This window comes from Mauremys mutica, chromosome 3, assembly GCF_020497125.1.
Source record: "Mauremys mutica isolate MM-2020 ecotype Southern chromosome 3, ASM2049712v1, whole genome shotgun sequence".
NCBI classification, from domain to species: Eukaryota; Metazoa; Chordata; order Testudines; family Geoemydidae; genus Mauremys; species Mauremys mutica.
The window spans coordinates 201,604,921-201,620,000 of record NC_059074.1 but is presented as its reverse complement, the minus strand read 5'-3'; the positions used below and the strand labels follow the sequence as shown (position 1 = coordinate 201,620,000).

Here is a 15,080-nt window from a genome sequence, read left to right as displayed (position 1 = left end):
CGTGTAACTGGAAGTTCTTTGAGATGTGTGGTCCCTCTCTGTGTTCCACTTCCCGCCCTCCTTCCCCTCTGCTTCCGATCTGTCACATTCATGGTGGAGAAGGAACTGGAGACACGGTTGGTCTGCCCCTCCCTTTATTCCCTTGGACGGAAGCACAAGGCAAATCAGGGCGCATGCACAAATCAGCAGACACTACTTCTAAAATTTTCCACTCCAGGCTAATGGTATGCATGCGTAACCCACAGTTGAATACAGTTAGGGACCACACATCTCAAAGAACCTCCAGTGACAGGTAAGTCACCTCTTCTTTCAGCTCTTAGCTCATAAACTACTGACACTAGACTGGATTGCACATGGTAGACACAACCCTGTGTTGGGGACAGAGTAGAGATGCACTGGCTCTAGGGGAAGCACAATGTGTGTGTATGTACAAGGGCACACAAATTGCTACAACTCTAAGATGTGTAGAATTGCAGGCAAGCATGGTATCTCCATGCCTTTTATTTTTTTCACTATTTAATAGCTCACTTAGGTGCTGTAGGATTTCCAAGACCCTTAAGCACAGATGCCAGATCAGAGTTACTCAAGGTATCTTTGACTTTGAAGATTAAACATTCCCCCTCACCCCATTATAATTACAGTCCTGCATAAAGTGGTGATCATAGTCCTATTAGAATCATGTCATCCAATTTTTAAATGATTGCATTAGAGCTGAATTATAAAGGCATTTTCCTCTTTTTGGCATCCAAACCTTCATAATGTCCAAGGTGTATTAATAAAATGACTCAACAGTTTTCCTGTGATCAGGTCACGTGAGGTAAAATAGGGTTAGACTGTGGTGTACAAAACAGGCACCTTGGATTTAACTCTCTGTTGTCTTTGTTATAATTGTGCAGTACAATTTTGCCTTTATTATTGGAGTACATAGCAAAGGCTTAACAGGGGCCGACATGGAGACCCGGGATTGGTTTCAAATCCTGGGTCTATAATTCTCAGAGCCAAGCAGTGAGCTATTGAAGTAGCATGTTTAGCTTTTGAGGGTGGTAATATCTCTCAGCAGCAGCCCTTCTAGCCAGTAATGGAGCAGGAATAACATCCAGACCTTCGAGGAGGGAAGAATTTTGGCTATAGAGCAAGGTAGAATGCTGTGTCCTCAGGTGTTCCATAAAACGTACCGAGAAGTCCTGGGAGAAGGAATCCCGATCAGGATTGGTCAGGTTTGTTATAACACCAGTGTTGCTCATTCTTGTGATACCATCACAACAGTTGAAGCTTTACATAAAGAACACAGCTGAGAATCTCAGCTTTCATTGAACTAAAATGTAAATTTCTAGCCCTCTTGGTTTCACAGAAAAGCTCGTAAATGTGAACTCAGGACCCCGTAAAGCTGCAAAAGCAGGAGGCAATGAAAAAGAACCCCAAATGTATGCATATTTTTTAAATTCTTGTGATTTCTAAGCCAATCACAGATCTGGATCTGGCTTCCTTGGTATATCTCTAAAGGCAAGGATTTGTGAAAACACCTAACAGTTATTACACAGGCTACAGGATTAGAACTTGCTCTGGTTCTGACAGTGTTGCTAATGTTCTGATCTTGCAAATGCCAACCCCAGAAAAGCAGGGGTGGGGATGTTAATTATATTCTTTATGGTACAAAACAAGCAAACAAAAATACCCAAAAGCTTCCCCCAAAAGCTCTGCTATTGTCAGACAAAGGGCTGAAGCGTTAGATAGATCCTTACACAAGTAGCCCTCACTCACATGGGCAGGCCCCAAGGAAGGTCTGATCTAATGCCCACTAGAGTCAATGGAATAACTCCCGTTGATTTCCACAGGCTTTGGATCAGACCCTGTTTGTGTGAGTGAGGATGTGAATGGCTTGGGGAAAAAAAGAAATGTATTCTCATCCCGATGTTCCAATGGGCATGGCATGGGAAAAGCTGTGAGGATTGGGATATGAATATACTCTAAAAGGTCAGTCCACGTAGTGCACTTAGTTGCCTGTATGTAGGCAACTTTGGTAGATAATTAATAGTTTTCTGCACCAGAAAAGCATCAGTGCTACTTTATCCCATTTGATCATCACGCAGGCTTTCAGACTGACGCAAATTAAGTGGCCAGACTGGTAGTCAGACTCCTTTAGCGCATCGATTCTAAGTCTTTGAGAAAAAAGAACAAGGAGTCCTTGTGGCACCTTAGAGACTTGCAAATGTATTTGGGCATAAGCTTTCATGGGCTAAAACCCACTTCATCAGTTTCATGCTCTCACTTGTGCCAGGATGTTTAATTGGCACTGGTTTGACTTGTTCTCATCTGACTAGTGGTATGAAGACCAAGGGCCACGTTATCCCTGGTTCTTCCACGGGTGTGCAGTGGGGTGGGCCGGGGACAAAGGCACACACAGGCCAGGGACAGTTACAATCCCTGCGTGCCCCCTACTAGCCCATGGAGGGGGTCTGGCACAGAGTAGGGAGCAGGCTGCACCATCTCCAGGAATGGGGCTGCTTGCTCAGTATCCCTGTGCGTCTGTGAGCTGGAAGTTGTACCTCCTGAGGCATATTCTCTTCTTCCCCTCTCCCTGGGATGGGCTAGTTCTGCTCCACTCCCAGTGCAACAAAGCCCACAATTTGCCTCAAGAAAGGAAATATTTCTAGGGTGCTTAAAGGGGGTAATAATTAGGAGTAACGAGATGCAATTAAGCAAAAGAAAATTTAAATTTAGACTGGTTATCAGGCAAATTTTCCTAGCAGAGAAAGCCATCGGGCTGTAGAAGTTTTCCAAAGGAGGTGATGGAAGGGTCCGTTACTTAAACATGGATTCAGCAAAGCAGTAGGGAGAAACCCTCACTTAGCAGGAATCTTAACTGATCTTCTGGGTCATTCCATTCCTAATCTAACAGTATGTCATCTCTGGATCTAGATGTTGTATTGAGGAAACCATATCCATGTTAGCTTGGTCAGAGCTAGCTTGCTAAATGTAGCCACAGCGGCTAGCTACTCTGAATATTATCCCATCTGAAACCCTAAACACCTACTTAGGATGACTAGCCCTGCCCATTACCATGGCTACACCACACCAGCTTGATCAGAGCTGGCATGGGTACAACTCCTTGAGCTGGGAATGACATCTTCCAGCTCCAATGTAGAGAGAACCTCTGACTCTGAGCTTTTCGATGTCAGTGTTGTGGATTTTCTTTTGTATTCTTGTGTACTGCTGGTTTTTGGATCGCTCCATATGAAGGCAGGCGATGTTTCTCACTCACCGTCGATGTTTGTTAATGTCCTGCAAGATTTTTCAGACAGTGCAAAATGAGAGAGTAAAACTAGCAGATTAATAGAAACAATAGGATTGAGCTGTAAGAGTGTTTGAAAAGCTTTTAAAAGGAAAAAGACATTCCCTTAGTTTTTTTCTTTACAGTTACACAAAACTGAAGCTGCAAGTCACTCCAGAAGGACGTATTCCTCTGAAGAGGTAAGTCCTTCTCTCCTTTGTTGTTACATTGGATCTTTCACACTTTTGAGTGTGATTTTAATCTTTAGAATGGTGCTGGACTGTCACCCCTTTGACTGAAATCGGTTTGTCCACGCAGCATGTATATAGCACAGCTAGCAATGCAAGCTACTTCCTGACTCCTGTGTCAGTGTGCTCCACCCTAAGCTAACCAGATCACTTTTGGGGGAGCAGGAACCAGTTCGGTCTTCATGGGCTATGGGTGAAGTCTATGGAGGTTGCACTTCTGTATCTGATGCTAAGACTACCTGGCTAAAATACCAAAAGGGAAGGATGGTCCAGTGGTTAGGGAGCTAGGTTCAAGTCCCTTCTTTGTCCTAGATTGCCTGTGTGATTTTGAGCAAGTTGCCTAGATTATCTGCACCTCAGTTCCCCATCTGTAAAATGGGAATAATAGCACTTCCCTACCTCAGTGTTGTTGTGATGGTGAATATATTAAAGATTATGATGTGCTCAAATGCTGCAGGGATGGGGAGCCATATAACTATGTTAATTACCTGTTGTGATGATGGCTATTTGGGTGGGAATGCTGGGAAGTGAGCTGACCGCCCAACTAATTTAATGCATGCCACTGAGCACCCAACAGATGGTAGTGCTGATAACTACCATTCTGGATTGGATTTGAACTGGTGATCTAGCGGTGAAAGGAACTGAACTCTCCTTTCAGGCCTCTTTCTGTCCTCATCCTTTCAGTCCCTTCTATGACTACTTTCTCCGTCAACTCCCGGCCTCCAGTGTTAAGTGTTTATCTGATTGGAATATTTTGATTTCTTTTTCTTTTTTGTTAAAGTGTTTCTGTTTTCAAGACCTAGCAATGAAACAGAGGATGAATGCACAAGTTTTCCAAAAACGTCACTTTGCTGTGCAGTCCATTAGCCATGCACAGTTTCTGCCCATATAATACAGAACAGTGTGATGTGCCTGTGAACAAATCCCTGCTTGTTTATTTCCATTTTGCAGCATATACCGCTTGTTTTCCGCTGACAGAAAGCGAGTAGAGACTGCATTAGAAGCTTGTAGCCTTCCCTCTGCCAGGGTAAGCATTCAAATATCTTCTTGGCCTGCTCTGAAGTGTTGCCAATTCATAGCTGATTCCAGGAGAGTTTTCTCAGGGGCTGTTCATGCCCCTTGAGATCTGCCCAACGAACAGGCCCTCAGCCAGTGGCGCTTCCTCTCTTGCACAAAAGATATCCCTGAATTCCACAGATGGCTCTCTGCAAGTCTGAGTATCTTTGTCAAGGAGTTGGGAAGGGAATTGAAGGGAGTGTAGGTGAGCTGGAGGGAAGGGTATAGGATTGTGTGCCATCCGCCGTGGAGATGCTATGAGACTATAATACAGTCCCTGACTCTATTACAGACCTTCAGGGCTAGTTTTCACTGCAGTAAGAGCAGGAGTACTTGTGGCACCTTAGAGACTAGCCCGGCTGCTACTCTGAAACCTTTCACTGCGGTGTTAGCTCAAGGTATAATTGCACAGAACATGACTCCCATCCACACACAAAAGGCTCTAGGTCAAGTTAAGTGGGGCTTTAAACTCGAGCTAGCGAGCTTGGGGACATGCGTAAAATCTTGAGTACAGCTGACACTGGAGCTGGTAGGGACACAGCTACTCTGCGCTGCATTCTGTACTGCTAATACAACTAGAGCTGGTTGGGAATTTTCTGGCGAAGCACTGATATGTCAGAAAGCGACGTGTTAAAACCGAAGCTGTTCCCAAGAAAGGGTTGATATGGACAAATCTCCCAAATGGAAAACATTTTGAAAAAGAAATTCAAAACATCCCTTTCTGATGTTTTCAAAATGAAGTTTGGGTTTTTAATTTATTCAAAATGGTAGTTAATGTGTACTAAAAATGTTATTTTGTTAAAAAAGTCAAAATCTCAATGAAACATTTTGAAATTATCAAAGCCTTTTGATTGCCTCAATACAAAGCCTTTTTTAGATGCTCAGTTGACGGAAATTGTTGAGATTTTGATTTTTCATCCCATTTTGGGATGGGGAAAAAAATCCCAAAATCTCAGTAGCTTTCAAAGGACGGGGAAAACTGTTTCGCACCCAGCTGTAAATGCACTCACTCTGTGCTGCAAATCCAAACACTTTGTGCATCTCCAGCGGTGTTTGCTGTGTGATTTGTTCTCACTTGAGCTAGGATAACTCAAGAGGAGTTAACTCAAGTGTGGCTAACTCGAGCTCACTCTGCAGTGAAGGTCTGCCTGTAGTCTCTCCAATATAAAAGAGACCCCACTTTAACAGAGGGATGCCAGGAACAGCTGCCACCAAGGTAGTCCCTAGCTGCCTAGCTCCAGTGGAGACCTGTAGAAGCACAGAGCTGGCCTGCAGATGGCCCAGACTTCTTGTGAACACCCAGACTGTGTTTGAGGCCTGGTTCCACAGCTGATTCCTGTGGGAAGGGCAACTCTGGTGAACAGCAACAGGGCAAAACTCCACAAGCCACGCCTCAGAGAACTCATCTCTCCCTGGTTCAATCAGATCCTCAGATATTTCAGAAACCTAGGGGAAAATGGATCTAAAAAGATGGAAAGAGGCTTTGGGAGCTTTTTGCAAGCTATTTATGTAAATATTTGCAAAACATATGTAAAGATTATGGAAATCTAAACTGATTGTGAAAATAATGCACCGTATACTTTACCACAAACAACAGATATGTGATTGGTTTTCTACCTTCTTATTTGTTTCTTTAAAAAAGGAATATGTTTGAGGTTTGTTTCCAGGATTGCTCTTCATTTAATTGGCAGTGCAGTTAGCATTTAAGATGAGAGATTCAAGAATCACTCATTTGATTTAATGTATTTGTTTACTGAGTGGTAATAAGGATAAAAATGATTTCTTAACTCTCACTGAAAGAAACATAAACATTGTTAGAGTACTTGAAGGAAACCACAAGCTCTTTCTGTTATTTATTTAAGTCAGTAGTCCACTTTATCTAGAGATTGCTGTATATTTTTTGCCGGGACACCTTTTGGAAAATTATTCATAGTATAAGATAGATCTTTTTGTTCAGGACAAAAAATGATGTGTTACATGCAATAAGGAAAACTCAGGTGATTATCGTGGAAATAAAATCTTTTAAAAGAAACACTGTTCCATGACCAAATCCTCCATGAAAGAGTAAATCCCACAGAGTTGATGGGAAATTTTACTGTTTTGACTTCTGCTCTTTCACCTGTGTTCCCATTTACTTGAACAAGCAGAATTCTGGGCTCTCAACTTCCAATTTCTGTTTAGGCTAGTACAGGGTAAAGTTGAAACTAGTACAGGATACTGTCTCTCATTCAGATCTGTGACTAGCATGGAATCCTCCTTGGAAAAGTGGAATTTGTTTATTTAGTGTATTTTTTACAAAGGTTGACGGGGCACCCAGAACATTGGATGAGTATGTTTTTATATATTTTCTAAAACTCCAAAGAAAGATGTCTCTCCAAGATGCATAGAAAGGACATTTAAGATATACATTAGGGAAGCATAGGCCTCATGGGCTGAGATTTTTCCAAAGTGAGAGTGTGATTTTGTGCTGCACTTCTAAGAGACTGTAAAAGCCCCTAAGGCACAGCAAAAAAAAAATAATAAAAAAAAAACCTGCAGCCCTGGGGGAAAAGGGGCTTAGGTGGGTTTAAGCCACTTGTGCACCATCCTAATTCTAGGTTGCTTCAGGGGCTGATATGGGCCCTGGCATGTAACTTAGGCTATGGCTATACTGGAGAGCTTGCAGCGGCACAGCTGCACCAATGCAAGCCCTCTAGCATTGCCAGAGAGCTCTTCCATCAGCTTTACTACTCCAGCGCCCCTGAGCGGCAGCAGCTATGTCGGTGGGAAAAGCTCTCTTGCCAGCATAGCACTGTCCACACTGGTGCTTATGTCGATGTAACTTATGTCACTCAGGGAGGTGCTTTGTTCACACCCCTGAGCTTTATTCACACCCCTGAGCTCTAGTCACACCCCTGCGGACATAAGCTGTAGTGTAGTCATAGCCTCCGCCTTAGGAGATGGCCCAGGTTATAGTAGTCTGAGCTGAGCTGCCTACAGGTGACATCTTTGCACAGAACTCCTGTAGCTGTGTCGGCCATAGGCTCAGGCCCAGCCTCTGACATGCCCCCAATGCTGCAGCTTGTGAGGGCGCCTCCCAAGACAATGTGTCGCTATCTTCCTTAGTTCCTGGGAATTCTCCTCCAGCTGGAGCAGAGGTTTTACAATCTCTTTATGCTGCTGTGGAAGAATAATAGGAAGGGGGTATCTCTCCCTAAAAGCCTAAAATTCAGCTCTTCCATTCATACATAAGCCCCGAGAAATAAGGGCTTGATCCTGCAAGGCGCCGAGTGCTCTCATCTCGATTCCGCAAACACTTCAACATGTGCTCAACTTGAAGCATCTCTGTAGTCCCGTGAAAGTCAATGCGATGATTCACGTGCTTAAAGTAAACCACCGAAGCAAGTGCGTTGTGGGTTCTGGGTCAGAGTGCTCAGCACCTGGTGGAGGTGCCTAAATATGAATTTAAGAGCTTGTTGCCTGATTTTCCAAATTCTTGAGTATCCAGCAGCAAATATTGAAGTCAGGGGAGTGAAATTTTCAAAAATGCCTGAGTGGGGCCTCCAACTCCCCTAGGCATTTTTGAAAATCTCAGCCAGGCTTGTTGAAGCCAGTGGGAGCTGAAAAGTGCTCAACATGCTTCAAATATGAAGTTTATAGCTTTACTTTAGGCACTTGTTTTTCAAAATCTTGGCCACGGAGATTGTTTTCTGCACTCCAATGAGCATGAAAAACGGCCATGAATGTAAATATTCACCCAAAAATAAAACAACTGGCTATTTAATCCTATCATCTGAATAGCTGTTGTGCTGTTAAATTAATAGGGGAATGATGCAGATGCTGCAAAAGCAAGTGGGATTCCAGACAACTAATAAATTATCAGTGCCTGAAATGAATAGAGGGCCTTAATAACAAAATAATATTGAATGCCAAATATACAGCAAATTTAGAAACAAGGAATGTTTTTCTGCAGTGCAAAAAGTAGGGCAGTTTGTTCAGAGAACACAGAAAGAGCTTCGGACCAAAGGTCTGTGGGTGGCTCCACTGATATCTGGCTGGCTCTCAGGCCAGCATGTTGAAAGGGACAAAATATTTTAAATGTTTTTGGCAAGGAGGATTTTGCTGCCCAAATTTAGCGAGTGTCTAAAATTGTCTCTTGGGTTGTAGAAGCTATTTGGGCCAAGCTTTTATCTCCTGTTTTGATCGTTGTGTCATGTGCAATGCTGAGCACATTGGTAGGGGTGGCGAGTGGTATGGGCCCGTGGTACCCGTGCTCCAGGGGCCCAGCTCCACCAGTGTTTGGCCCCACCTGCCTCCCCCCGCGCACCTCCTCCGGAGTGTCTCTCATTCCCGCCTACCACCCCCGGGTGATTTAAAAGAGCCCAGGGGCCACCCCTGCCACCACCGGCAGCACAGCAGAGCGAAAGTGGTTTCCTTCCTGCCCTTGCTCTGTGCAATGCGCCACTCCCAGAAGCGGTCGGCATGTCCCTGTGTCCCCTCCCCAAGCACCGACTCTGCCAGTGGAACTGCAGCCAATGGGAGCTGTGGAGGCAGTGCCTGTGGGCAGCAGCACGCAGAGACCCTCCTGCACCCACCCCATTGCCCCAGCCCAGAGCCCACACCCTGCACCCAAACTCCCTCTGACAGCCTGCACCCCTCACCCCCTCCCTCACCCAAACTCCCTCCCAGAGCCTGAACCCCCTCCTGCACCCAAAACCCCCTCCCGCACCCAAACTCCCTCCCAGAGCCTGAACCCCCTCCTGAACCCTAAACCCCCTCCCGCACCCAAACTCCCTCCCAGAGCCTGAACCCCCTCCTGCACCCAAAACCCCCACCCGCACCCAAACTCCCACCCAGAGCCTGAACCCCCTCCTGCACCCGAAACCCCCTCCCGCACCCAAACTCCCTCCCAGAGCCTGAACCCCCTCCTGCACCCGAAACCCCCTCCCGCACCCAAACTCCCTCCCAGAACCCACACCCTCTCCTTCACCCCAACCCAGGGGCGGGCAAACTTTTTGGCCCGAGGGCCGCATCGGGTTTCGTAAATTGTATGGAGGGCCAGTTAGGGGAGGAGGTCGTGACCTGGCCCCCACCTCCCATCTGCTCACCCCCCTGGGACTCCTGCCCCATCCAACTCCTCCTCTCATTCCTGACGGCGCCCCAGGACCCCTGCCCCATCCAATCACCCCTTTTCCCTGTCCCCTGACTGGCCCCGGAACCCCTGCCCCTGACTGACCCCTGCTGCCCCATCCAACCCCCCCTCTCATTCCTGACTGCCCCCCCGGGACCCCTGCCCCCATTCAACCCCCTGTTTCCCCCCCAACTACCCCAACCCCTATCCACACCCCCACCCCCGACCACCACCCCAAACTCCCCCTGCCCTCTATCCAACCCCCCCCCGCCCCCTTACCATGCTGCCTGGAGCACCGGTGGCTGGCGGCGCTACAGCTGCCCTGCCCGACTGGAGCCAGGCCACACTGCTGCTGCCACCACCGCACAGCACAGAGACCGGGTCAGGCCAGGCTCTGCAGCTGCGCTGCCCCAGGAGCTCACAGCCCCGCCACCCAGAGCATTGCGCCGGTGGCGGAGCAAGCAAGCTGAGGCTGCGGGGGAGGGAGGAAAGCAGGGGAGGAGCCAGGGGCTAGCGTCCCAGGCCAGGAGCTCGGGGGCTGGGCAGGACAGTCCCGCGTGCCAGATGTGGCCCATGGGCCGTATTTTGCCCACCTCTGCCCCAACCCCCTGCCCCAGCCCAGAGCCCGCACCCAAACTCCCTCCCAGAGCCTTAGGCAGGGGTGGGGGTGAGGTGGGGCAGGACTTGGACCCATTCTGGGCACCACCAAAAATTATACAGACCTGCCGCCCCTGCACATCGGTGGTGGTAAATAAATAATACATACATTTCATACTTTATTTCCGCCCAGCGGCTTGCCTAGGTAGATTTTTGTATGGTTGTGGCTGTAAATGGATGGCAATTCAAATGCAACTCTGAATTTGAACCAAATTGCATGCAAAAGGGGACAGAAACGTAGCTCTCTGGTCATCAGGAAAGTTCCCCATCCTGCAAAGTGCTGAGTGCTCTCAAAGTCCCCTTAAAGCCAATAGGAATGGAAATCTATGGGAATGTAAAGACCCACAGTAATCACAGCGCTGATGTCAAAATTGCCCCTATGAGAAATACTTACTCATTTAGTGAAGCAATGGCATACTGTAATTGTCCATTGTCTAGCGAGTTTTCAGATGCAATGCAAATTGAGGTACATTTACTGCAGACAGCCTTGCGTTGTTCTGGTTTTTTACGAACGTATAGCAGTCAGATTTGGGAGAAGTGCCTATTGTCAGCTGTGGTACAATTCTTTTCAGATGCTGTGCATACCACTGGTAAGGTATTTTTTTGCCTGGTTCTCTCTAAGCACCATAATTAGGTGTAGCAACTGCCTACAGATTATGCCCACACAAGCATTCAGAAATATTATCGGGTGCCAAAACAAAGAATGTAAAAAGCTTTTAGCTACTCAGCCCTGTAGAACTGTATTTTTCAAGAATTGTCACTATTTAGGATGTGTTGCGCCCCACAATATTTAGAGTTAAATAGGGGTGTCACTACATCTGAAGACTGAATCAGTTCATTTGAAGCATTTTCTCCACTTGCTATGGAAACGCAAACGTACATTAACAAAGAAAATAATTGAGTCTCTATTTGTCACCCACAATGTAAGCAAACTTATGAGAAAGTCCAACTTTGGTTATTCATAAAACATTTTGTACCCATCAGTGAAAAACAACTGATTTTTTTTTAATCCAGAAAAAAAGAAACCCCAAAGCTTTGTCGAGAAAGCTTGGTACTCTGTAAGCATGCACCACATACAGCCAGCAATTCATTCAGTCTCACCAGCTAGACAGGTTCAGTTTGGATCAGTTCTTTGACTGGAGGCAGAAATCAGGGTGGCTGTGTTGGGTGATCACTAGATTCTCTTCCCTGTGACTCAGTAGTGCACCAATGCCCCACCGCCATGGAGGGGAGGTGAATATTTAATAACATGCCGTTAAAATGATCACTGAATTTAGGAGCGAAAAAGATCATCCTTGTGCACGTGTCCCCACAATGCATTGGGGATTTGTGCAGGTCGACAAGGTTTCACCCAGAGCCGTTGGGTCAGATCTTTGTCCCAATTCAAGTCACTCTTTTACCACTCCATCTTCTAAAGGGGCAGCTGGGGATTCCTCTGGCTGAGTGAAGCTGGAGTGTTCTGTGCTCTAGCTTCCTAGGGGACTGTTGGACTGTTCCAGCCAGCATCATTTTGAGCAGCTGGGTGACTGCTCTAGCTTATGTTGGGGGGAGGGGGCTGCTTTGGCCACTGGTCACTTCTGGGATTAGGGGAGATGGACAGTTCCCTTGTAGCTACATTTCACCCCCACACCTCCATCCCAGTTGCACTGAGTATGAATTTGGTGAGGATTCGCCTCCATTTCAGCAATGGGTTTGATGGTTTTCATAGATTTTTGTATATTCCTATTCTACTTCCCTTTCCATCTGCCCTGATTCCAACTAGCGTATGATCCTGGGCACTGACTGTCCAAAGCCACATTCTGATTGGTTATGTGTGCTGATCAAAATGCTACATGCCTGTGCGCCAGTACCTGGTAGTATGCAGGCGGGAACCTCATCACTGAGAAGAGTGAAGTGGATAAGCGGGGAAAGATACCTAGTGGCAAATATAACAGAAGGAGATTTAACCCATTGGTCACTGTGTCCCCCTTTGCCCAGTCCACAGAGAATGTGGGCCTGTTGCTATGTAATGACCTTCATCTTTGCTGACAGCAGGGATTCAAATAGAGATCTCCAGAGCTAAAAGTTGGAGTCCCTACAGCTTGTGGTAAAGATACAGGCTTACTGGTATTTATAACAGACTTACATCCTCTATGTATTGGAGAAAGACAAGGACACATCACACACTGTGAGTGGTGGCGTACACACTTCCTCTGCTCTTTCGAGCATCTGAAGCCTATAACTGTTCAAATCTCAAGAATGGGGGCCGTCACACAGACATTGTAGGAGTGAAGTGTTGAAAAGAGGAGGCCTTTGTGAAGGAGATGAAGAAAACATCCCAGTCCCTCAAAGATCCACACTTTCCCTTCGGTCCTACAGCCCCATTTAGCTCCCTTGCAATTAGAAAAATGACACTGAGGACTGTTTAATACACCCAACTTAGGTGTTTATAATAGAAAATGCATTGAAGGTGGTTGTGGGGCCACGAACTGGTGATGAAAAGGTGTCCAGGGAGCAGGAAGGAACAGTTTAGGAAATCTAAGGAAACAAAAATGAAAAAAAGTTGGGAAAAAATGAATAGCTAGTTAAGCATAATGAAAATAGCTCTGTGTGTGTGTGTGTGTGTGAGAGAGAGAGAGAGATACATTTCCAGTTTCCTCAGCAACTGTATGTGCATATAAAGGCATGTTACTTTTTTGTGGTTGTGCATATAATTGGCTTATTTTGAGGTGCTTTTGCTGCTCACACCGTGTGGGACTGACTGGAGGATTATAGGGTCTGAGGCATGGCAAGTGTGTATTGGTAAGGATTATAGGGTCTGAGGCAGAGCCGGCTCCAGACCCCAGCGCACCAAGAGCGCGCTTGGGGGCGGCATTTTGTCGGCAGGGCGGCAGCCGGCTCCGGCGGACCTTCCGCAGTCATGCCTGCGGGAGGTCCACCAGAGCCGCGGAACCAATGGACCTCCCGCAGGCATGACTGCGGAGGGTTCGCTGGTCCCGCGGCTTGGGTGGACCTCCCGCAGGTATGCCAGCGGATGCTCCACCGGAGCCGCGGGACCAGCGGGACCTCCGCAGGCATTTCTGCAAGAGGTCCTCCGGAGCCGCGGGACCGGCAACCGCCAGAGCGCACCCCGCGGCGTGCCACCGTGCTTGGGGCGGCGGGATTCCTAGAGCCGCCCCTGGTCTGAGGCATGGTAAGAGGTGTCTCGTTCTGAGCCTCCCTGTGCCACAGAGCCTAGGAGCTTGGGGCGTTTATTACTATAACTGAGGGCACAGGCACCTGGGTGGTGGAAAGCCCACCCAAAGGAGGGTTGCAGAGTTACAAGGTGCAGGCAGTTCCTCTTTTGTCACAGAACCCTGAGCCAGCCAATGCTAAAAGTGGGTATCTTGGGTAGGGAGGAGGTGTGGCCAGGACAGTGGGGAATATACTGGTCAGCACATCCCCTAAGCAGCCTGCAGTGCTGAGCTTTGGATGGTCCCTCTCCCAGCAGAAACATCAAGGGATGGTGCTGATACGAACACCCATAGGTGACTGGCCCTTGGGACTCAATGGATCCCACTAGTGCAGGGGAGGGGAGGACAATCACGCCTGTGGCACATTTTTACCAGAAAAATATTGAAAAGTTCCCTTCCTTCTAACAAAAGCTTGAATAGACACTTCCGGTTCCCTTGGCAACGGTGCTAAACAGCAGAATAAATAATTGCAATGATTTCCTCTGTCGGCGGCTTGCTTCTGACACAAGTGGGCTCAGCAGCATTTCCAGGGAAATGGCTTTGCATCCGATCCCAGTACCGTTTCTTCCCACTGATCGGAATCATGTACTTAGTTTGGAAGTGTCACTTGATACTGTAGTCCTGCCACAGGCAAAATACCCAGTGCCTTCCATGTGGGTGGCTCACATGAAGGGAATTCAGGATCAGGTCCTCGATATGTCTATTCCACATTTTTGCATTTTCAGTTTTGTTCTGGCTCCTTATGAGGTTTCCTCTACACAATGATTATTTTGCATGTCCTCCTCCTTTCTCAGGAGAGTTCAGTGGACTGATGCAAAGGCAAAAGTCAAAAGGTGCAAAGCTACTGGCCTGCATTGGGGCTTGCATCATCATTTAGACCTCCTCTCTACCTTTTCCCTGCCCCAATGGGTGCATGGAGGCAGCAGCCCCTGCTCTTCGCTGAGCTCAAGGACTGTGATTGGATGGGCTCTTCGACAAGTGTCAAATAGGAAGAAAGCTCTTGCATCCACCTGGGTCCCATGCAAGGGCCAATCACAACAAGGCTCAAATCTTCTATACTGTAATATAGAATACTCCATGCATAAGAGCAAACACAATAATCCTATTCTTCTGGAAAAGCTCTATAGAATATATAATAGAGATTATAAAAATACCATGTAGAAATAGAGTTATATAATTTACTCTAGAGACTTATCAAATTTAAGAAATCTTTCTTTCCATAGGTTTTGGAACCATTCTGCAGAATTCTGTAGTATTTTCTATTAAATTATATTGGACCTTAAAACAAATGAACAAAAACTTTTAGAAAAGCTAGATTCCATAAAGCTTTTCCAGAAGAATAATATTTATCCGTGTGTCCTGAGTAAATAGCGGGAAATGTTTGTGCTGTCCTTGGACAAGACCAGGGTATTAATTTTTGCTCAGGGTTACAATTCATTCCCTGGTTCTTCACATGCTCCAAGGAGTCAAGTAACCTGTTCCCCTTGGGAAGGCTGGGAGGTGCAGCCTGGGTTCCCCCCGTTCCC

At 46.8% G+C, this 15,080-nt stretch overlaps 1 protein-coding gene across 1 annotated transcript in view; it reads left to right on the top strand.

The window, feature by feature from the left end:
* PLCB1 (phospholipase C beta 1) overlaps positions 1 to 15,080 on the top strand; it is a 641,577-nt gene that overhangs the window by 421,096 nt on the left and 205,401 nt on the right. The window contains exons 6-7 of the mRNA XM_045009836.1: positions 3,418 to 3,471; positions 4,471 to 4,546. Of these exons, the coding sequence (XP_044865771.1) occupies positions 3,418 to 3,471; positions 4,471 to 4,546 (130 nt within the window). The remainder of the gene's footprint in view (positions 1 to 3,417; positions 3,472 to 4,470; positions 4,547 to 15,080) is intronic.